At 43.1% G+C, this 25,564-nt stretch overlaps 1 protein-coding gene across 1 annotated transcript in view; it reads right to left on the bottom strand.

Moving 5' to 3' along the window:
• Positions 1-511: 511 nt before the first annotated feature.
• LOC147689045 (serum paraoxonase/arylesterase 2-like) overlaps positions 512-25,564 on the bottom strand; it is an 856,840-nt gene continuing 831,787 nt past the window's right edge. The window contains exon 10 of the mRNA XM_086941933.1: positions 512-3,248. Coding sequence (XP_086798059.1) covers positions 3,087-3,248 — 162 coding nt within the window. The 3' untranslated portion in view covers positions 512-3,086. The remainder of the gene's footprint in view (positions 3,249-25,564) is intronic.

Below are 25,564 nucleotides of genomic sequence, written 5' to 3'. Positions count from 1 at the left end.
ATGAATGCAGTAGCGGCCTGTGGTGGGAGTGCTACCGGGCGCTGACATGGGGAGAGGGAGGGGCATGGTGGGGGGTAGTAAACTACGGATTACGGCCGATTAGAGGTAAGTAAACATATAAATAAATATAACTAATTTCATTGCCTACGCTGCATCGCATTTGTCGATGCAGCACGCGCAATTAAATTAGTTTTATTTATTTATATGTTTACTTACAGCTAATCGGCCGTAATCCATAGTTTACTACCCCCAACCCTGCCCCTTCCCATGTCAGCACCCGGCAGCACTCCCATCATGGGCCGCTACTGCATTTATGATTTAGAAGGCTTGTAAAATAATAGTTTGAATAACAATTGCAAGGACATGCACACTTGAAAAGCTGACCTCAGCATAGCCTTCAGTGAACATAGAAAGGAATGTTGGCTTTCCTTTCGTGAAATAATGAAGAAGCTTCTTTCCTCACTGATATGGTACTTTTTGTTGCTGGTAAATGTACCACATGAAGCCCTTCATAACTGACAAAGCTTTATTTTACTTGCTAGGGAAAGTAGTAAATACACATATTAACAGAAATTCATTGCTCATGGTATGACTTTCTCTTTTAGAAGTTTGAATGGATTTCCTGCTTAATTAAACTCTTTCCTGCAGCTAATGTAATGTTTTTACATAGATAAGTTAAAATACATTTTGCTTAATTAGAAAATGAGGAATAGTAGTGAAGTCATGGAAATTGAACAATGATTCCACCTAAGAATTGTGCCATGTGGAGATAGATTTATTGTTGCAACTAGAAGATAGTGTGAGAATGCAAGAGAAATGCAGCCTTTTGGAGAATATTAAATTCTTATTGGCTGAAGACAATAGAACAAGGCCACATGTCTTGCAACATGGGTTATACTGTTGTATTAAAGTGTTCCTAGTTTAGGAGATTCAGATGAGCAGCAGATGAGGGCAGAGCAGCAGAGGAGAGAGAGGGAGATAGGAGACAGGCTGAACCCTTTGAAATTTTCTATTGAGACCAGAGCTTCATGTTTTACTTCTTTATTTCCTGTTGACTGCCTCTGGCCAAGGCTTATTTGCTCGATGCCTTAGTTCTCTTTATGGGAAATTCTGCAATTGCTAATTATTGATTGTGAGCTTCATACTCTATTCTTATTCTTGCTTTTTAATTTTGAACTCTTCATGGGTTCTGACTGACACTATTTTTGCCCCATTCTTAAAAAAGGGATTAATCTTTTCTTTATGGAGAGCGCTGAATGCATTATTTGAATATGATCAGCTCGAACCATTTTTTTTTATTATGAATTCTGTAATCTGATTGATATCCTACTAATGAATAAAGAATCAGAACTAACTAAACTTTTAATTAGAAAATAAAACGCTTCAAAACTACTTACAACTCTCATTATTGACTAAAATTTGGAATTGCATTTGAAATTTGTTTGTGATGAAGAAATTGCTTTTTTTTCCATGAACATACCATGGCAAAGATCCATCACCTAAGCGTAGAAATTGTTGATGGAATGAGTCCTGATCCTCTGAGTGATGAGTTGAAAGGGTGCACCATCTTTTTGTAAATTTGACCCAAATCTGTGCTCAGAAAGCTATCCCTACCTCGCAAAAACAACCCAAGTCTTGAACATGCACTGAATCTGTAAAATGACTGCGTTTAATGTGTTTGGTATTGTTTCCAGCAGCATGTTTTAAAAAAAACTTTTTAGCACCACACAGGTTCAACATAATTTCTGTCTATCTGCATGTGGAGGATATCTTATCTCAGAGGAAGGGTGACGTCACATACTAAAAGGCCCTGGAGTTTAGAGCAGGGTTTAGAGATTAGCTAGAAAGTAAAATCCACCAATTGCCCACAGCCATGGTAACTTTGACATTGGCTGAATTTGAACTGGTTGGACTGCCACCAATCATAATTTTGTCTTTAATCCAGTGACATATTAACCACATCTGCCACAAATTAATCAGGGGCTCACTGTAACTCCCACTGCATTTTACTTGGCACCATCACCTTTGGTAATTAGATATAGTGCATAGTGTAATATTTACCAGGTACAATAGTATGGTAGCATTCTAAACACCTTAAAATGGTAATAAACATAATTATGTATTTTCCCAGCAAGGAAAGTCAAAAACTTGAAACTGTGCTGTTTGTGCCAGTACAAATTCAACCAGATGTTACCTGACAAATTGGGTGGATGAAACTAGTGGGTACAATTAATACTGCAAATATTGGAATGTTGATTCAGGTCTATATTTGTGTTTGTGGCTGAATCAAGATTTGCAGGGCACTCAGAATTATAATGTAACATTTATAGGTCACAGGTATGTTTTCATGTGAAGTTCTGAATTGCTAGGAAAATGTTGATTATAATATTAAACATCCCTGCACAAAATGAGGATAGGTCAAGTCACCTCAATGGTCTACCTCCTTGCAAAGACACTACTCTGCTGTATCTTTGTACTTGCAAATAAATGAAAATATTTTGATCATGTATATACAAAAAATGATGACCTAGAATTTAATAATTGTTACTAGACAATTATTCGCAGCATTCATGTAATTCATCAGGCATGGAGTCTGATGATGCATTGAGTAGCTATGAAATTGCAACCCAAATATAACAAATCTTTACTAAATCATCCAGTAACCAGTTCAATAAAAGGTCTTTCGCCCAGCTAATAGCATAGATCTAGTAAATGTGAACATAGAGATCTTGTCCATGTCATGGAAGATGTCCAGTGCAACCCATTGCAATCATGTTGGCTGTGTATGTCAGGCCCATTACACTCACATCAAAGGTCCTATCTAGGTTCAAGGGATGCTCTAGTGCAAATCATAGAAGAGGTCTACGATGGTTCATTGCAGATATCTGGAAAACTCACACTAGATATCTCATCCAAGCCACAACTTGGGTTTATAGTCCAGTTCGGGGCAAAGGTCTGGTAGAGGTCACAGCAGAGGTGCATTGTGGGTCACATACGTTTGAGCTCACAGCAGAAGTCTAGTCTGGGGTACATTTGTGGTGTTGTTCATGGTTCGGTAGAGGTCTTCTTCAGGGCATGGTAGCAGTTTATTCCAGGTCACAGTAAATTGCTTTGTGGAACACTGTGCCCACAACGAGCCTCCCATCATGGACACAGGCCACTGAAGATCCCTGCAGCTTGGAGCCATTATTGACATACACCTGAGTTACAACGGGATTTTCAGAAAGAATGTTCTGCAGCCGAATCACCTAAAAAAAGAAAATATTGAATTTAGGATGATTTGAGAGTCACATATGGTAAACCATTTTCTACATCAAGCAAAATATACCCCTTTCTATTTATTTAGATTCTGCCTTCGATATGTCACTCACATGTGATAATGCCAATATTTTAGTATGTTAGGTTTTTGCCAGTTGAAAGCTCTTTGGGTGAATTTTGAGGTATATTTACAAGCCTCTATCGCCAACACAATCACTTTAAGTGATGTTGTGTTGGTGATATGGGCTTTTCTTTATTTACAAGGCAGCATTAAGCCACTTAACGTGGCTTAACATTACCTTGTAAATAAGGCACCCTTTCATGCTGTACTTAGCGTGAAAGGGACAGGCAATGGGTGTTGCGGTGTGCGTTCCACTGCAACACTGTTGCGGTGTGCGTTCCACTGCAGCACCCATTGATTTTGACGCTACCCCCTATTTACAAAGGTGTTGTAAATAGGAGGTAGCGCTTAAATGAAGTAGACTAAGAATGCTCCCCTTTGACCTACATTTCTTTACCAATAATTAAATCTGGTATGGGTGTAAATACATCCACAGAGTTAAATAGTTACAACATACAAATACACATATTCATTGTTTAATTTTTATTTATTATTCTTACTAACTTTTTTCCTTCATAACCAATGCATTTAATGGCATTTTCTTTTTAAGATAAAATATATTTTTTTATACAAACATTATTCCAGTTTTTATACAAAAATTAATACAAACATGTTGACCCCCTATTAAATATTAAATCTTGTATCAAGCTCATTCTTTCCTCACAATCGTTCATAGTCAGACAAGACACATATACACATCTGGGTGTAAAGGAAACACAAAGATGTAAGAAGTTTCCAAAGACAGAATAGATAACTAAAACAATAAGGTCTGAACACAAACAAGGTCGACACGCGTTTCGGTGGGTTAACACACTACGTAAACCACCTTCATCAGGACCTTGCCCAAATAGAATAAAGTGTCACACAGGCAATTGAAAGGGGGTACCTAAAGTACAACAATAATATATGTTTATTAACCTATACACTATGAAATATATTCAAAATAGACACTTGATCAGACCAACTCCTTGTATAAAATTGAAGAATCTGAAGAGATTACCAACCTGGACCACACATCCATGATAGTGCTGCTATTATATACAAACTCAATTTTCATTTATGTGAGCTCGGAATTTTCCTTGGGTCCTCTCTTATTCACGGAGAGGGGTTCCAAGTAGAAAAAAAAGGAGAAGAAACTAGATTATAGAAACCATTAACACCCTAGTGTATCATGCAAAATTATTAAAGATGAATATAGATTCCATCATGCTATGCCTGTAAGATTCCCAAGGTGTACTTCCACATATCAGTGCCCATATTTTGTGGGTCGAATAAGGTCTCATCTTACAAGTTTCCTGTGGAATAGATCCAAACTCTCAAGCAATGCGCAGTTCTGGATAGAACTTGGGACAGCAGTGCCTATTTCACATATGGCTCGCAATCCACCTAACTTTCTATAAGGGATAAAATAATAGGTAATATATCAAATCGAACTAATCTACCTAAAGAATATATTCTAAATATGAAAGTTTTATTGCAGCCTTACCCTGTGATTTAGTATATATACTGGCTTCATGATTTCTTATCCATATAGATTAAGGGCCACAGAAAGGATATATATAGATATTCTAAAGGAAAAGATATATATGAATAGGAAATCTCCTTGTTATGTTGCGGTAATCTGCAATCATATGGACGAATGAGCTCTAATACTCACATAAACTCATATACGTAAAGGATTACCTCTGTATACTTTATAGGCTCAAAATGGGGAACATTCTGAGTCACAGTGAAGAAATGTGTTCCCACAATGTGACCAAGCTGGCTCAACTGAGCGTGCCTTTAATGGATATTTCTACAGAGGAAACAGGCGATGGAAAAAAAGTATGGCGTGTAGATATCTACCACCATGGCAGCTACCTGTAAGAAAGGGCTAGCAGTAACTAATAACTTGTCATGCGCAAGCCATCAATGGGCTAAAAAAACATGAATCTTCCTGGTCTGAGGCCAGTTTGTCGTGCTTCCCTATATTTACAAATCAAACTTGTTTAGTGCCCGTATTCAAGTCTTCAGACAGATGCGTGATAAAAAGATATATGTCTAGGCCTCACGGTATGTTTTACGCCATTATCTTTAGTAGATGATGAACATACTAATTTACACAAATACTTGATGAAGAGATGTATATCCACGTTTAACAGTCTGTTATACGTCATTTTCAGTTATGAATGACAAGCATACAACGTGAGGTAACAAGCGAGTCCTATACCCTCTGTCTGTTGGTAAAGGGAACCATTCACACTAACACAATCCTAGGCTGGCTACTCTCCTATGTTTGCGATAACGTCTCATTTGAGGCTCCGCGTAATGTAATTTTCTACTTGTATAGCGCAGCTGCCACCCAACGGGTATCCTGGCGCTTGTACTACCACTCAATCACTGTGTGTATCTAATCAGAGTTATGCAAGGATTTAATCACTGGGAAACAGTCTAGTTTTCAACTCCTTCCTGTAACGTGACAGAATGTTCATTTGTCTAAGCTCAAGAGGCAGTGCATTCCAGAGTCTGGATGCGGTAGAGCTAAAAGACCTGCCACCCATTCAAACTTTATTTACATGGGGGATACAAACGAAGCATGCAGAGGAAGAACGCAGGCATCTAGCAGGAGAATACCATAAGAATTTCCTCTGTAGCAGCTTAGGTCCTGTTTTATGTGCTGTCCTATGAACGATACAGAGTGCCTTAAATTGGACTCTTTGCACAATGGGCAGCCAATGTAGATCCTTTAGGGCAAGTGAAGCAGAGGCTCTGCGTGGTCAACTTAATGCAAGTTTAACCGCCATAATATGTACCCTTTGCAATTTTTTCATCAGGGAAGCTGGGGCACCCAAAAGAAGTGCATTGCAGTAGTCTACTCTGCTTAGAACAATACTCTGTACCACTTGGGGTCTAGCTGAAGCAGGTAAACACTGGAGTATTTTCCGGAGAGCTCGAAGCAAAGAAAAACAGGTTTTCACAGATTTATTTACTTGAGAGTCCAGTTGTAGATTACTGTCTATTAACACTCCTAGGTTGCACACTGTCTTAATGGGCAGTGGAGGGTTGTTAGCAGAGACTGGCCAGAAATCTACTGGGAGAGGTCGAGGGATTTTACCTGCAGCACAGCAGAGTACTTCAGTCTTATCCCCGTTAAATTGTAATGAGTTCTCTCTCAGTCATTTTGCTGTTTTACGCATACAGCTGTGGAATTTCTCCAGAGGCACTGCTTTATTGCCCTCAAATGAGAAGACGAGCTGAGTGTTGAGCAAAGATAGAGGTTTAAGAGAATTGGGCATCCATCTAGTTCAGCACGATCTACCTGGAGTGGCATCCACCATTAAATATGTTCTTACTCATGCACAGAGGCGCACACCTTGTTGTACGTCAACACATCGGGCGTTGCTATGAGGAAAACCACTACGGATTTGAAGTTAAAGCCTATGCCACTTTACTAGTGTCAGACATTGTAAAAAAAAAAGGTAACTAAAACTAATGCTTTTACCAGATTGAGTTCTGTTCGATGATCGAAATTCACAGAACTTTATTACCTGTATTAAAATACCCTATACTGATACAAGACCTACAATGTGCGTAGTGGGCAACAACCAGAAGGCTACTTCCGGTTGTATTCTAAATGGTACAAGGCCAGATAGAGGCAATTTGGCCAAAATACACACTATAACGAGCACTAAAAGTTAACGCAATTTTACCTGAGACACTCAAATAAGTATTGAAATATGGGTGTCTTGATGGAAAATCACTGTTTTTGATTAGCGCCATATTGTATAGCCTAAAGTTATGGTATGCCCATAGACAATTAGCTCGGAAAATGTAATGCGAACTGTTATATATGTGTCAAACTCTGGTGGGTTATACATGGCTAATGGGCTCAAGCTCCCATGGTGATCGTTTAGAAACTACATATACAAGTTTTTTGCAAAATATATAGGCGAAAAATTAAAAACTATATTTCCAAATGCAGCAGCAGGAGATTCACTACTTCTGATTAGCACCATCTTGAATTAGCTAAAGTTATGGTGTGCTCATATTCAATTGGCTAGAAAATAGTAATAAGAGCTGTAATATATATGTCAAGCTACGGTGGATTAAACATTACTCATGAGTTCAAGCTACCATGGTAATAGTTCAGAAACTACTTGTATAGGTTCTTTACAGAATATGTAGATGAACAATTGAAACTAATATATACAAGAACAGCTGCAGGAGGTTGCCAACAATTATCAGCTAGTGAACAATGAGCTGGAACAAAATGGGAACTTGTAAATAGTTACAACACAGCCTACAATGGATCATATGTAGAAACTCTTTGCTATGTCTATAATTTATAGAGGGGACACATAAGAGAAACAGATGCAAAGGGTTAGCAGAATGAATATATGGTCCATTATATGCAATAAGATGTCAGAACTATAGGTAACGATTTGTAATGTTCCAAATATTTTCTTCATTTAGTCCCTCCTTTACACTATTGAGGGTAAAAATCCAAAAGGTTTCCCTCCTTTTGCGGATTATTGCAGCAGACAAACCTAACTTTGGTTTGACCTTTTCAATTATACACCAGCATGTATCATTTTCCCCATGGTGCATTTCTAGACAGTGTGCAACGATCGGAGCTGTGGATTTTTTTGCACGGACAGCCGATCTAGTATGAAACTCACTGCTTGTTTTTCCTATGTAGGCTATCTTGCACGGACACAGGATGATGTTTATGACATTTTGACTCCTGCAAATACTAAGATCTCTAAGTTTGATGTTTTTCCCCTTATATGTAAGGGCGCTCGTGACCATAGCCATGTCACAGGCATGGCGGGAGCCACATCTGTGGTTCCCTAATATAGGGGGTGAGCCTGTGAGAGTGGTCTGCTGGTAAGTGTTACAGGCTTCTTGTCTTGTGTGTACAAGCATATCGCGTAGATTTTTGTTTCTCCTGTAGGCTACTAAGGGTGGTTTTAGTTCCTCATCTTCGTTTGCATCAAGGATTTTCCAATTCTTGGTTATAATATTCTTGATTTTGTAATTTAACTGAGAATGATTAATAACACATACTACTTGGTCTTGTGACGCACGGGTATTAACCTGTAATAGAGCATCTCAATTGTATTATTTGGCCCTTTTAAAGGCCGTCTTAACCTATTGACATGGATAACCTCAGGCTAGGAGACTTTTTGGGGCATCCCCATGGGTATGGAAATCATTCATATTGGTACAGTTACAACGTACACACAAATATTCCCCAGAGGGAATTGAATCCTTTTGGCATGAGGGGTGGAAACTTTGGTGCTGGAGGATGGTATTCTTTGCCGTAGGTTTTCTAAAAAAAACTCACTTGTAACGCTTCATCTGAGCCACGGACCACTATGTCTAGGAATTCGACTTCCGTAGAGCTACAATTAGCTGTAAACTTCAAATTACTGTTGCTGGCATTAAGCCAGGCGATGTATTCCTGTAAGGTATCATTGTCTCCTCTCCAAATAAGGAATACATCATCAATGAAGCGCTTCCATGTGCTTACATTTTAAAAAAATGGGGCTGCTTCATTGAAGATATTCTTTAATTCCCATTTGCCCATATAGATATTCGCTAGGCTGGGCGCACAGGTAGCCCCCATGCTGTTACCCTTGATCTGCTGGTATACCAGGCCATTAATGTCAAAAAAGTTGTTCGTTAGGACTATTCCCAAACATTCTAGTATGAAGGCATCCGGTCTTTCACCGGGAGTTCTACTGAGGAGTGTAGCCACTGCCTGTAATGACTGACATTGATGAATGTCGGTGTACGAAGCCTCAATGTCAAGCGTTACCAAGATTTCATTGTTGTGGTCAAATGGCATGTCTTCAATTTTCTCAATGATATCCCCTGTATCACCAATGTATGAGGCATAGTTCTTTGTAGGGGGTCATAAGAAGGTGTCAACATATTTGGAAAGAGGTTCCATGCTAGATCCTATGGTGGAAATAATAGGGCGCAGAGGAGGGTCTAGAATGTTTTTGTGAGTCTTTTGGACTCCGTAAAGTGCTGACACTGTAGGACAGTATTTATTCAGAAACAAGTACTCTTGTTGACAAATGTAACCCTGTTCTAAGGCCCTTTTGGTCATTTCTTGAATGCAAGCGTTTAATCTACCCCACTCCCTTGGATTAGATTTTTTGTAGTGCTCTTGAACTGACAGCATGGCGAGAATTTTGTCATTGTAGTTAGTTTTATTCATGACTACAATTCCCCCACCTTTGTCACAAGGTTTAATGATGATGTTTTCGTTGTTTTTAATGCTGTTAAGAGCTTGATAATCTTTAAGGGATAAATTTTGTTGTTTATATTGTGGATACTTGGTGATACGTTGAATCTCTTTCAATACAGTTTTTTCGAATATATCTACCTTTGGGCCTTCCATTTCTAAGGTAGGGGTAAAAATGGATGGCTGTTTACACTTAGATAGATTTTCTTCACTATTCTCCAGGGACTTATGCATACAAAATTTCCGTAATTTAACCTTTCTAAAAAAGGAAAACATATCTTGATGTAGTTTAAACAAGTTAGGGCCAATGCTCGGAACAAAAGATAAGCCTCTACCTAATAATTTTGTGTCTTCCAGTGTTAAATTTTCTGATGAGAGATTAAAGATAGGCAGGGTATCATCTGTGTTAGTATATTGATGGTCAGAACTGTCTATGTCCTCCAGTATTGCTGGCTGCATGTTTTTAGATAGGGTTGCGGATGTTGAGGGGACATTGGTTGTTGCTGCTCCCCCCTATCTTTACCCAACGTCTGTTTCTCCAGCGGTATTGGCCACGGTGTAAAAAAGGGGACTGTCCCCAGTAAGGTTGTTGATTCATTTGTCTGCCTCTGTTTGGTCTGTAATTGTACTGCTTCTCATCTATACCCTGGAAGTTATCTGTCTTAGAATCAGATGAATAAGTGTCTGAGAAATAAATTAATAACTGCCCTTCTATTGTTTCTGCCATGATTTTGGTACGAAGTGACCTCATTCCAGTCTTGGTAGTAAGATTTTTTTTCTAGGTACGGGTACGCTTTGTCTTTTGTGTACCACCTCACATCCTTTCTTAATTTTTCAGTTTTTCTATTAGTCAAGTAATCTTCAAAGTCTTTCATATCTGCACTCATTCTCTCCAGCCTTGCTTTAGCTTCATCAAGTGCTGTAGTGACATTCAGTTTATCTTCTAATTCTGTTATTTCTTGACTCAATACTTTGCTGTTTCAATTATCAAGATCATGCAGTCCCTGGAGCAGCGGTTCGCATTGTGGGACCATCGCTTCAGGAATTTGCTATCTCGACAAATATTGCTGGTACATTACGAACCCTTAGGCCTGATGGACTAACACCTGCTCGTAAGTACTCTAGCATGTAGTGGGCATGTGGCTCCATTATTTTAATTTTTTTCTTAGATTCATTAGATTATTCCACTCAGAGTCATCTCCACTATGTGATGTAGTGGGACCTCCGCTGGAGATAGCTTGTTCTATCAGTCCAGAGAAGTCCTCATCGGAGAACCCAAATGCTTTAGGCCCCTCCATGTTGACGAATACTAAAGGGAGGGGAAGGTGATACAACGCCAAAATTAAATCCAGGGGAAACCTGGTCTTAAACAGGCGAAAAGAGGAGAAATGCTTTATTTCTCTTCATTTTTGCGGTTTCTGTGTGTCTGTGTTGTGAAGCACACAAAGAAACAGCAAAACACCACTAATTGTTTATGTGCAGGAAGGTGTCTCTTCCTGCACATAAATATTAAAAAGTAAAAAAATAAAATGTTGCAACTTCTATGTGTGCTGCATTAAGCAGCACGCATAAAAGTTGAAAAATGTCATTTAAAGATTGTTAATGTGCAGGAAGGGAGACCTTCCTGCATGTAAGCAATCTTTGCCTCAACGCAGACCCCCTTGCACTATGGTGCCAAGGTGCCTGAGTTGGCACTAGGCTGCTAAATTTAGTGCCAGTGCAGGGGGAAAGGATATGCTCCGCCACTTCGGTGCAAATATGCCCCTTTATTTGTTACTGGAAAGATGGGAAATTTAAAAGGTGGAAAAAGTGATTGTTGCCCGGCTGATAGCCTTTATATCCCTAGCGTACAGTACCCCAGTTGTTCAGACAATTAGAATTAGTCATGTCTGATCTGGAGATGGACACTTGAATATATACCATCTTTCTTGGCACATATTGGCAGCCCCTGGACTCATTCAAATGCATAAAAGTGACCAAACTCCAGGAACCAAAACAAAGTAAGAATATAAAAAACCCACATTTTGGGAGAACAAGTGCCCATTTAACAGCCTGCGATGTTGGCCCTAATATGCCACACAGGCTACCGAACTGTTTTAAAGGAAAGGAACCAAAGAGTTGAACCCCACCTTCAATTATTTTAATTTTTTTCTTTATTGATAATCATATACTTTTATTATTACAGCAAGGTGGACGGTGTTAGAATCGTGCCTTCTATTAAAATAGTGTGAAAACGCTATTCTAGTATTTCCACTTTAATCAACTGGCATTATGTTACGTAGCCACATAGGCTCTTTACAAGTTGTGTTATTTTCTCAGGAGTGGTAACTCCAGGTGAACATGGGCTACTTCTGTTTCAGGGCACAGAATGATCAAGTCTGAAATTTTCAAACCTGACAATTCTGGGCCAGGAGTCACCAGGCCTCTCAGAAAATCTGAAGGGTCTGGGGCTGTGGCAAGCAGCATTTCATAGGCCCAGCCACTGCGTGCTCTGTAGTCCAAGAAGTACAGTTAATCTCCCCTTGGACAGTCACAAGGGTGCCCTTCATTCCTGCTCCCCCTTTGATTTTCATCCACTATGCTAGCTATTTGTAATCCAGTCTTGGTCCTGCTCTAGTTGTAAAGGTACAGCCTGTCCTGTCCAGTCCGGTCCAGATGGGAACAAAGACAACACCAGACAAGTTTTGAGTTGCTTAGGCCTCAGCAGTGAGGTACAGCCTGAGTCCTGTGGTACAGTGAGCAAAATTACAGTTGTAGTAGATACCGCAAGTAGGATGGAAATAGCCAAACATGGTAACTGTGCTTAATATATCACAGATATATATTATACCTCACTGATGAGGCCCAAGTTCTGGAGCATCATATTACTCGAACACTCAGTGTTTTTGTGGAGGAGAACAGCTGTCTAGCCTCTCGCCAGGCTGGGTTCCGCCCGGCGCACTCCACGGAGTCCGTAGTCCTCTCCGTGATGGACAACCTCAGAGAGGGCATGGATACCAACCGGCCCCAAGCTCTGGTTCTCCTTGATTTGTCCGCTGCCTTCGACACGGTGGACCATTCCATCCTTTGTTCCCGTGTTGAGGCGGTTGGCATCAGGGGGACCGCTTTGGTTTGGGTGGCATCCTTTTTGAGGGATCGCACTCAGGCCGTCCATCTGTCCAATTTCTCTGCTCCCTCTCAAATGGTTCACTGCGGAGTCCCACAAGGATCCTCCTTGTCCCCCCTGCTGTTTAATTTGTACATCTCCCCTCTTATTTTTGCACTTCAGCAAATGGATGTTACTATCTACAACTATGCTGACGATCTTCTACTGGTCTTTAATGTATCGCCCTCTCCACAATCCATTCATAATTTTCATTCTGTTATGCTCTTTATCAGGGACTGGATGAGCTTCAACCATCTGAAACTCAATCCCGACATAACCGAGTTGGTCTTGACGGGTGGCTCATCCAGTCCCTGGAATTCTTTGTTTTGGCCTCCCTCCCTGGGCTCTCCTCCTACCCCCTTCTTTTCGGTTAAAACCTTAGGGATTAAACTCAACTCTCACCTCACCGTGCACTCTCAGATTAGTTCAGTTGTTTCCTTGTGTTTTCTCACCCTCCGCACTATTCGAAAGGTGTCACGTTTTTTCTCCTTTTGTGCCCTCAAACTCATTTTGTCTGCGATGGTGATCTCCCGCTTAGATTCCGGCAACGCCTTGTATACTGGGGTCCCCGCATACAATCTTGTTTACAACCTGCCCAAGTCTCATTACGTCACCCCGCTGCTCAAAGCTCTGCACTGGCTGCCTATTCGGGAACGTGCCCTGTTTAAGTTGGGTTGCATCACCTTCCAGGCCAGGGCGGGGACAGCAACTGGCTTTATTTCCTCTGAGATCAAGGCCTACTGTCCTACCAGAGAGTTGCGTTCCTCTTCACAATCTTTTTTGGTTGTCCCTCGTTTCAAGAAGAAGAGGTCAGGAGGCGTCAAATTCTCCACGCTTGTGCCTACCTTCTGGAATACTCTTCCCCCGCTCCTCAGGTCCTCCCCCCATTATCCAGAGTTTCGGAAAGCTCTGAAAACTTTTCTTTTTGCCCAAGCCTTCCCACACTAGTAGTTTGTCCTTCTCACTGTCCTATGGTTCGTGTCCCTAGTGCCAAGAAACCGCTCGGTGAATGTGCGCTTTATAAATATTTTAATTTCAATTTCAATTTCAAGTAGGTCTACAGTTGCACTTGTTTCAGTCTGAAAGGCTGATAATGCTGCTGCCTCAGTTGTATCTCATCTATGTTGAGGGAAATCATGCACTTACGCAGTCTCTGCTTTACCAGTTATTTGTGTGTGAACAGATTTTCACTGTTTCAACCCATGATGTACTTCCACTGCTGCTACATTTGCAGTACCTGTTATTTGCTTTCAATGCTCCAGAGTGTATTGTCCCTGCCGTATGTAAAGGAATCTCCCACAGCAGCTGCTATTTCCATTGTTTTGTGTGGTTTATCATGGTTTACATTTAATGTTTTGTTCGAGTAGGACAAGCACAACTGAAAATCACGTTTGGCAATTTATTTTCAAGCATCCCTTCAATTCCAAAATCTTATGTTGGCAGTATTCAGCAGTGGCATCTCCTCCACTAAGGCTTTTCGCATCAAATCGCTCGTTGGGAAACGTGTCCGAGTCGGTCGGAAAGGCGGGTTCAGAATAGGATTCAGACAAATCGAATGCTGCTCAGAGCCTTTCCAGATGTAAATGAAATTGACTCCTAAATGTTGGACAGGCGTGAGAATCAAGGAGGAGCGAATCGAGGAGCAGAGCAGAGGTGCAGCAGGCAGCAAGTGAGAGCGTCTCTCTCGCTCCCGCTCTCACTACCCGCCTCTACCCAGCCGCAATTGTATCCGCCATCACCGCCACAAGCAAGGGTAAAGCTTGCACCGCGGAAGGCAGCCGAGAAACGAGCCGCTAGCCGCAGGGAGAAGTGCGGTATGGTACGGTGCGGTGCGGCGTAGGGCAGGGCGCTGGCGGAGGCTGCAGTGACTGGCGTTCACGAGCAGTGCCGTCCCCCTACAACTCTACAACGGGCAACGAGCAGCGAGAAAGACCGGGCACGCTGCAGACGCCCCCCAGCCACCCCAGCCACCCCTGCCACCTCCGATACCACCCGCCGACGCCGCAGGGAGAGTGCCTGCGGCCGGGGCTTGTCCCAAGAATAGCTAGAAACACCCAGCTGTGGCAGCATATTGCGAAAATCGTAACCTCTGCATTCCTTACTATTACTATTGCCGCATTATCGTTTGGCCTGAGTGGACCCCCGGAGCAACTGACGCAACTGAGCACCTGAGCAACTGACGCAGTCTAGAGCACCTAGCTCCGGGCGGAGTCCAGAGCGACCTCTCCACTTACACACCTGGAGGTGAGGTTGGGGCACTTGAACCTAGGGTTGGAGGGAGGAGGGCAGGGTCACAGGGCAACACAGGCACAAACAGGGACACACAGGGTGTGTGCGAGCGCGGCTGCCGATAGAGGCGGCCGCTGAGTAAGAGCCCGGGGGGTGACTGGGAGGCAGCCTGACTAGGTCTTGCTGACCCGAGGTTCTCCCCGTGAGTTCCGCTTGCCGCCTCCTTTACCATTGCGCCCTTCTTGTGCCCTTTCTGTGCCCTTCCTGTGCACCCCAAAGCCCTAACCCCCACAGACTGACTTCAGCCAGCAAATATTGGTATTTTGCAGACAGCAACCAGCCAGCCAGCTAGCCACCTAGCCATCCAGCCACCCAGCCATTCAACCATCCAGTCATTTCTCAGCTATGTTCTAATTGGGCCACAACCATCAGATCACCGCCACCAATTGGAACTTTAAACAAAAACGGAAAATCACCAAAACCAACACCTTGCGGAAAACTTAGAGCTACAGCAACATATCCCACCAGGCACCATTAGAGATTGGATATCGGGGGGAGAGGAACAACCCCCCGCTTGTCTACCTCACCAAACTACTAGCCCATAAAATATAACAACACATCAAGGCTACCAAAAAAAAGAGAGCAATGAGATCTGGTACGATTAGCCAACAACCAAAATCCAACTCTACATCGAGACCGTGGAAAAGGAAACTGGGAAAACCAGAGTCAATATCTCCAACAAACTCAAATAACCCCCAGGAAATCGGTTCAAATGCATGCAATAAAAATATAAATAACACAGATGGTTCAACCTTTGCAGTAATGGAAACATTAACTTCAGTAGCAAATCAAAGTTCACCCTCAACTCAATCGATAAAAAAAAATGACCAAGTTAAGGTCCCTGCTGCATCATCTTTCCTAATTACTGCCTTCCAGCTACCACAGCAGTCACAAAGATTCACACAGCCTTTACTACCACCAGCAACAAAGTCTCCACCAATGGACCCAGATAACCTTGTAACCATTGATGGAATGCCAGCAAAGAAAAGGACATGTTCACACCAACCTAAGATTTATACAAAGATTACCTTCCTTAAAGACCCTGGAACAGTTATCTTCTCAAAGACAGGGAATATTAGAGGTCTTCAATCTCCGCTTTTAAAAAACGAGCCTGATTGCAGTCGCACGAATAGTAGCCAAGTAGGCTCACCCAGACCAGCGGAAGTCCTGCATCCATCCACCACTGAAGCAGCGGCTGTCATCTCAATACCAACATCGTCTCAATGAAGAAGAGCGGCAACATTCATTTTTCCGGTAGAACATGCATCCACCAATTTCAATACTCCGAAAGTGGCGTCTACCAGCAAAAGTTCCAAAAATGACTGGAGCTTACCAAAGAAGGTCAAGTCACCAGAGATATCAATCGACCCACATTCAGTACACCAGGATGAGACTCACCCTAGTAAGCAAAGCCCCCCACACCTTGGTAAACAAGGCGCTATAATGGAAATTAAGGTCCTGTTTCACAAAGAGGAGGAAATAGAAGATCTACCTCCTCCCCAAAGTCAGCAGTTCTCCAAACTTAACAAAGGTAATCAGAGACGCTCGAGCAAAACCATCACCGGCAATCGAAGAGCAAGGAAGAGGCATCAAACCACCGCTACTGCCAAACACCCCACCGACCCCAACCAAGACTCACCAGCTAAACTTGAGTAGCATCACCGAACAAAAAACAGCGAATAATAAGCAAGCAGTGCAAGGTGCTCCCCAGTGCTGCACTTTTTTACTGTACAACGATTCTCGGCCCATAAACAATTCTTTAGTCAACAACAATGATATGTCCTCTTAGCAGCACAGGAGTTGGAAGAACTAGTTGCTACTTATAACGGCCATCCATCGGAAGGAATCCCCTCATTGACGCTTCAACAAGACTGGAGAGGAGTTATAACCCAGGAAAAACAGTCCCCGAATCCATATGGGTAACAATCTTAAACACACTGCAACATTCGGCTACAGCCCTGGAATTTCAATCTCAAAAAATGGACCTGCAGCTTTCCGTTTTGCACACGATGGCTGATTCTATCTCAGGAATCGACTGAAAAATCTCGGAATTAAACGGCCTCATAAGGAGGGGTCAAGGTGCCGTTTTTGCGGCCCAACCAACTCCACTGCAATCACTATCTTGTGACCCAATTTTAGATAAATTATCATCTTTACCAGCCATGTTGGGGGTCCTGATAAGCGACTTAAAATCAACAGTTCTACAAACCCTAACTCCGCAAACCTCTGACCCACCTTCAGACGTTCCAGTGACACCGACGGGCCTAATGATCGAGCAGCCGGTCGAGCAGAGGTAAGACATCATCGCATCTTCAATCCAAACATTATCGCCCAGAACATTGGCTACTGAGCTAACTATCACGACTGGGACTACAGCCGAACCTCCCTTAACAAACATTCAGGCATCCACTAAGACCCGGAGAAAGAACAAAAGGAAAGGAAGGAATCGGGCACTAAAAGGGTCAAGAAAGAATATAGAAATTCATTCTAACTTTCCTCCTCTAGCAGCGCTTGTCACTGGGACTCTGCCAGCCAATGAAGAATTATCTCCCCCCCATAAGGCCTCTAAAAGCACACCACTAGTGTCCCCATCGCGATGTCCAAAACTGACAAGTATCGCTACTAAGAAAGCTGCCCCAAAAAAACTTAAGCAGAAACTTTTACAATTTACAAAAACTCAATCAGTACACAATTCTTCTAAAATTGAACCAACACCATCTGAACTTGCTCCAATAATAGGAAGAGAGGATACCGACATGGCCATCAATACGGAGTCCCCCCAACATTTGACACGCATATCGACTAGTATCATCCGGAATCTGTGGGCAGCCACCAATCAATGTGAGCAGACAAATGCCCCAGACACAGCAGGCCAAAGTAATTTTCCTCAACCCACTCAACAGGGTGACAAGAGACCACCACCTGACCCAACTAAACCGCAGCACTCGCATAGTCCAACATCAATCCTTTTTATTCCAGAATACACATCCCGTGGTAGGGATGATATACTGAATAGGGGAAACATACTAAGGCTCATGCATTCACTAACAAATTTATCAAACATCAGCTCCTCTGACCTCTTGGAAATAGAGTTTCAGTCAAACACCGAACCCCATTGCCCAGACATTACAAAAGCAACTTGGCACTCACTTGAGACAGCACACAAAATCATGAAAGAAGTAGCAACGTTTCAGCAATAGGGGATAGAGCTGAGACTTGAAGAGCGACCCCGTTATCCGGCTCCTTTCCTTCCTCCTGCCTGACCCTTGGCACAAAAAAGTACCATCTCAATATTAAAAGGAGCGAGAAGCTGCTCGCCCGGGCTGAGCCCTCGTTACATAAAAAATTCCCAAACCTGGACAATATCAAAAGCACAGTAGCTATCTTTCATCAAAACCTGTTCACAATTGGAAGTCAATTCAACGCACAATCGTCAGTACAACTTTCAACAATTGACAAAAAGGGAAAGAACTCACCAACCCCTTAGAGGGGTACAGGGACATGAGAATTTGCTACTGGAACATCAACGGTCTTGCAAGTAAAAGAAATGATCCTGAATTTTTACAATACCTGACTACATCTGCCCTTATCCTGCTCCAAGAAACTTGGGAAGAAAAAGCATTTGAGCTCCAACGGTTCACGTCTTGCTGCATCCCGGCAAATAAAAACTCAACCTTTGGACGAAGATCAGGAGGTCTGATGCTCTTCGCATCGATATCGACAATAGGCGAAATTGAGGCAATAGATCTCCACATTTGTTCCGAAAGTGTCATTCAGGTGGCAAAGATCTCACTCCGGTTAAAGAAGCGGCTTCAGGAAGTAATTATAATTAACATATATATTCATCCTAAACACAAACAAAAAGGTGCGGAAGACTTGGCCAAACCGGTGAAAAAAATAATGGAAGAAAGGGTGTCTGATTCATTTATCTTGGCTGGCGACTTTAATATGCTTCTCATCAATAAAGAGCAACCCAGCGACCTCACCCAAGATTTGAATGCAGCATGGGGCGTGCCGTCACAAGGCCAAACAAAAAATAAGAATCCAATGAAGCATTCAAAAAACTTACTCCGACATCTGGAACAACTTAACTTAAGAGCCCTGAACAGTCGCTACGCTGACGATGACCCACCAGTTGCCACCTTCCACTCCAACAAACAATCTTCCTATCTTGACTACATGCTCACATCTTTAAACATGTTTTGCTGGGTAAATTGTTTCAGAATATGGACGAGCGACCTCAGCGACCACCTGCCTCAAGAGGCCGAAATAAGAACTACTTCCCATCTGGAAACTGAACCCTTTATAGGCTTGGATACAGATACCAGCTCAAATTTAAAGCGGCTTCGTTGCAACGCCGGAAACATTGACTCCATTAGTTCCATGGCGAAAATTCTTTTCTCCCAAGTTGCCAGCTACACAACCAAGATGCCGGATGTCTGGGATATCTTCATCAAAGCCATCAGGGAGAAAATGGAAAAAAACGCTCTCAGCAACTCAGGTCAACGGCACACGTCCTTCGACGGGAAATACTCATGCCCAGAACTGAAAACAGAAAAACGATTAATAAATCAAACATTGAGATGGTTGAAAAAGGACCCAACAAATTATAGCTTGCAAACTGCCCTACGGGAAGCTAAAAAACAGCTGAAACGGACAAAATGGGGAAATCAGAAGCGAAGTAATGAAGATTTATGGGTGAAGCTAGTTTACAAAGGGAAGCAGAAAAACAGCTCCAGATTCTGGCAAATGGTTAAAAGAATACAGAATCCTGACCTCCCAGGCCAAAATTCTCACATAACAGAGGAGGTATGGTCAAAATACCTATTTATGCATTTTAACAACGATGGGACCATAGACGAGGCCATTACAAATAAACTCCGCTTAAAAGCCACAAGGCACAAAACAGAAGGAAACTCCAACCATTACATCGGCACAAATCCCCTCGAAACGGGGGAGCATGAGGCTACGAACATATCAAAACCTGACAAATCAAAAACAGAAAAAAGCCCTGCGAAGGTTCTTGAGTCAGAGCTAAAGACAATTTACCCATCTGACATCCAACGGCAAATAACAAGGGAGAGACCAACTGGAGCTCCGGGGCCGAACGGCATACCACCTATGCTCTACAAATCAGACGTTGAATTTTGGAGCGCATCTCTAGAACCAGTGTTTAATAGTATAAGGCTTACCCAGACCCTTCCCGAGTCCTGGCACGGGTCAGTCATCAGCCCGATTTATAAACAAGGTAACAAGAGGCATCCAAATAGTTATCGGCTTATTGCCCTATTAGACGTGGAGGCAAAATACTTTGCTGGCCTTAACTTGGAGGAGTTAACATCATGGGCAACTGAAAACTCCATCATCCCAATCAACCAAACGGGTTTCTGTAAAGGCCAAGGGACCACAACTAATCTCATGGCATTATCATTGCTGATGGAAGCAGCAAAAGAAACTAAGTCATCCTTATTCTTCTCGTTTATCAACTACACTGCTGCATTTGACCACGTGGACCGGATAAATGTTGCAATCATGCACCGAAATTAGGGAAAAGTACCCTTTCCAACCTATTATATGCGGATGACCTGTTGCTGATAAGTGGGACCCCAACGGGCCTCCAACACCTCTTGAACACAACTCATGTTTTTTCAGTAAAGAATGCACTACAAATAAACTTCAATAAGTCAAAGGTTATGGCTGTGAACTATAGGAAAAAAAAGAGTCCCCGCTGGCACTTGAATGGCAAAAATCTCGACCGGGTCACGACATATAAGTACCTGGGTGTAATCCTTGACTCAAATAATACCTCTAGGGCGCAGCTCAACTCCCTGCGAGGGAAGGCAACAATGACCTATTTGGGACTAAAATCACTAAAGGCCAAACTACCTGACCTTACACTCAAACCTCTCCTTGAAATTTTGCGTGCCAAACTACAACCGACTCTTACCTATGGGAGCGAATCACACTACAAGTAGCACTGCATGGTAGTTAAATCTAGTGCCACAACATGGAGTTAGAGCAAAAGAAGCTGTTTAGGCATATATTTTTTAATAAACAAATGTAGTATTCATTCGTAAGTAAAAGCATAGGTGTACTGGTGGGGCATTACCACCTGCGCAACGTTATCATACAGCTACCAATCACACTGAGTCAGTGAACCACACCTTGTGCTGTTGTATGGGAAAGGACCATGTGCAGTCTTAAACCATTTTTTTTGCCTCTGGCTGTGCCCGGCCAGAGGATGTAAAGCACTGACATCCAGGGGAGAGAGCTACCCCTAAATAGTCAGGATGGCTCACTACTTCCCCACTTGGCTTTGAAGTTGAACCCTACAGCTGGACCTGGCTCACAAAGTGCTTGAACTTCTGGTTAGCCCCTTCAGAGCTTGTGTGGGCAGTTTCTTCACACTGACGTGTCCACCTGGCAGTAAACCCGCTTGCCAGGCCTAAACCTTCCCTTTTAAGCATGTACGTTGCTCCTACGGTAGGTCCTAATAACCCACAGGGCAAGGTGCAATATATTTAAAAGGCAGGACATGCACTTTTAAACTTTGCATGTCTTGGTAGTGAAAAACTTAAAATTTTGTTTTTCTCTACAGCAAGGCCTATCTCTACCATAGGATAACATTTGGATTATCTTCTTATAGCTTTGGAGTGTAACTTCCACTGGTGAAGAGACTGACTTTTAGAATTTAGTGTCACTGAACTCACAATTTAAAATCATAACTTGTGGTGGAATTGGATCTTAAATTCAAGTTTAGCATATGCCACTTTTAGAAAGTTTGCATTTACTTACTTTCGCCATATGGTGTCCTCTGTCTGTCTCTGGAATGCACTTCTGGGGTGGGTGACAGCTGACTTCCTGCATTCCCTCTAGACAGTCCCATAGACAGTCCCGCACAGAGGAAGGGTAGGTGTGCCTTGCTGGTCATCTGCATGCAGATGGGCCATCCTGACTGAGCAGGATGGGAGGGAAGAGCTGAAACTTACACCTGAAAGGACTGTGTCCTGTCCCCACAAAGGATTGATTACCCTTCTGTAGTGTTCCACCTGTTGCATGGTTGCTTTCCCTCCTGAGGTTTGCCCTCACATTTTTCAGTGTGCATCAGCATTTGTACCCTCTGGGTCATACTCAATTGGAGTCTATTCTGGGTGATTCAGGATCCCATCCCTCCTGGGCTCTTTCAGCATTAGAGACCATGGAGGACATTGAGTAGAGCAATGTAGTGCCCCTCAGTATTCTCATAGGAATCTATGAAGACTGATTTCCGGGCTAACCCCTTTAACTGTGGCATTTCTGGTGCCTTATTTAGAGTCCGCATAAACCATTCATCTTCCCCGTTGGCTTGTGTGGTGATTTGACATACAGGACATTATCGTACCAGTTCATTCACTAAGCCAGGTCTCAAGACCCGGGAACAACACTTTCTAAAGCATTCCGACTTCATCTTTGCCATATCCTGATGTCCTCGATGAGCAAAGACTGCTACCTGTGGCTGTAGGCTTTCAGGGATTACCAGCCTACGGCTCGCAGTATGAGACCCACTTGGGTGGCGCTGAGCTTGTGCCGTACCCTCCATATTTAAGTGAGCCTCTCCTTGTTCTGGCCATTCCAGCTGTTGACGTTGTATAGGAAGTCATGCCATGACACTTGCTGCAGGGCATCCAGCAACCTTGTTAGCACAGTATTACCAACAGTCGCAACTTTTATCTTGTTTAGACTCAATGCCCTATGGCAAGACCCTTGGGTCACAATTTGAACGTACTCCTCAGTCGGATTTGCCTCACTGTCTACTTCGTAATTGGTTTTGGGAGAATGCCATGAAAGGAAGTCCGCCAAGTAAACCACCTGGAATTAGTAATATTGCCTCTGAATGGCCCATCATTCGATGCAAGGCGATGGATCGGGCGTCAGGCCCCGGAAGAATGGTAGTAGAGGCTGGTGGTCAGTTATCATCCTGAATGACCTCCCACTAAATTCAAGTGAAAATGTCTGCATGCTTATTTGATGACAAGACCTTCCCTTTTGATCTGAGCATAGTTTGCTTCCGTCGGTGTGAGATCTTTGCTTGCAACTGCTAAAGGTGCCCATCTCCCTGGTTCCATTTCCTTAGTGAGCACCGCCCCAAAGTCTATTGGGTTCGAATTAACCAGAAGCTCTGTTCTTTTCTTTGAGTCAAAGTACGCTAATGCCGTTTTGCTCAGAAGAGCTGTCATTACTCTTTGGAAGGCCTCTTCCTCACCTGAGCCCCAAACCCAGTGAGCGTCTAGTTTTTTTAGTGTTCTCATTCGTTTTGCAATAGTCGCAAGGGTGAGAATTAATCTACCACAATACGTTGCCATTCCCAGGAATACTGCACACTTCCGATGCATTGCTGGGTGCTGGAGCCTGCTTGGTGGCCTGTGATTTCCTGGGGTCAACCTGCACCCTCTCCTGGGTAAAAACATACCCAAAGAATTCTATGGTTGTCTGGAAAAATGAACACTTTTCCCGTTGAAGGGTGATGCCCTATTCCCATAAGCACTTCAGAGTGGCCCACAGCTGCTTATGATGTTCCTCCGCAGTTGCAGAGTAAATCAGAATATCACCACTTACATTCATGACACCGTGCAATCCAGACAGGGACTCTCTCATGGTATTCTGCAACACTTCCACAACTGAAGAAATGCCAATGAGGCGGATGTGTGGTGCAGCCAGTTATAGGTGAGGCAGATGTCAGGTGCAAGGGTGGTGATGAGGTCCCATAATTCGGTGGAATGCTTCCACATCGAGCGCATGTTGAGGAGTAGATAGTGGGTTCGGTCTCGCATCTGGTGAGGTTCTTTGTAGCCTGACGGTGGTTGTGCTGGTGCAGGAGAAGGTGACTCTGGTGCAGGAGAGTGGCCCTGCCATACAGTGTGGTGAGGCGTGGCAGCGCCGTTCGCAGGATTGTTTGGTGTTCAGGGCTTGGAGAACAGTGTTGTCATATCTACTGGTGGGCCGGGGACCAGGGGTTCTGGTGCTAGGTATGGTCCAGGCATGGATAGGTGCACATGGGCTTGCCTTTGTCGCACCTTCGGGGTGGGTGCTGGGAGGAGGTGGGTGGGGCTAGGCAGGAGGCAGTAAAAACATCAGCAAATTGGGAATGGTAGGCCGAGGAGAGCAGCACAGAGGATGTAAGGGGGAAACGAGAAGAAACAGCACTAAGAAAATTGTGGAAATAGGAGAAAAGCACAAAGAAAACAGGGGAAACAAGGAGATAAAGCCCCAAGAAAATGGGTGCAACAAGGAGAGAAAGCACAACATCAATGGGGAAAGCAAGAGAAAAAGTACAAAGAAAACAGACGAAACCCGAAGAAAATGGGGGAAAACAAGGGTAGAAGGCACAGAGAAAATGGGTACAGCAAGGAGAGAAACCCTAAGAATTCGGGGTAACAACAGAAAAAGCACAAAGAAAACGGGTGAAACTAGGAAAGAAAGTACTACCAAAACAAGGCAATCAAGGAGAGGCGAAGGCAGGAGCGATGCAGCAGCATGGGGAGAGCTGGGCCTGGGACCATGGGAGCAATTTCTCCCAAACTTCCAGGCGAGGCTCTCTCTTAAAGAGACAAAAGCAACCTCAGTCTGGTTTCGTCATTTTATTTATTGGCAGCGAAATATGGGATCACTCATGGGCTTCTGTGTCTAATCTCTTTTATTTAATGTGCATGTCCAGTTCTTAAGTAAATGAAAGGTTTATTTGGATGTTGATAGATAGATTCTTTATTGTGCGATTAATTAGAATTATTACAATGGGCCCCCCAACTGCCTTGTGAGCAGAGTACAAAGTTGACTACTGGCAAACAAAAGCTACAGAACATGCTTTTTTTATAATACAGTAAAAAAAACTGTTTATAGAAAGCATTATCTGCAAACAAGTGAAAGCAGATGAGCAGACATAAAAAATAGCAGTTGTTAGAACCGGCTGTCTCTAGTTGGCAGAGGTATACACTTCTGACAAGTAGGTACACACCTTTTCTAGTCAGGGCAAGGGGATCACACCCTTCGATAACCCCTGCTCACCCCCTTGGTAGCTTGGCAGAGCAGACAGGCTTATCTCAGAGGCTGTGTGTTAAGAATTTATGACCACATACAGTAATAAAGCGAATCCACTACAAATGGACACGACACAGTAGTATTATAAAAATAAGTATTTTTATATAAGGCTTAGCACAAGACCAAATAACGACAAAAACGTACACAATTTTAATAAATACTCTGGGAAGGGAAAAAGGATAGTTCAAAGGTAGTTTCTTCTTTAGCACAAAAGTCTTTAGTATCAAAGCAAATCTTCTTCTTGGCAATACAGTTCTTAGCAACAGGGTAACCCACACGGGGGCTACACGACGTCGAGGCAAAGTTAATCCAAAGGTTCGGCGTCGACCGCGAGGAGCGCTACGTCGAGCCCGGAGTCACACGGACCCCCAACAACACAGTACCTTTAGGAAAATGAAGCACACGATGATCAGCGGCGTCGAGCAATCCGGCGTCACGTCTT

The sequence above is a fragment of the Lissotriton vulgaris genome, chromosome 10 (assembly GCF_964263255.1).
Source record: "Lissotriton vulgaris chromosome 10, aLisVul1.2, whole genome shotgun sequence".
NCBI classification, from domain to species: Eukaryota; Metazoa; Chordata; class Amphibia; order Caudata; family Salamandridae; genus Lissotriton; species Lissotriton vulgaris.
The sequence above is the reverse complement of the archived record's forward strand: the minus strand, read 5'-3'. Positions and strand labels throughout refer to the sequence as shown.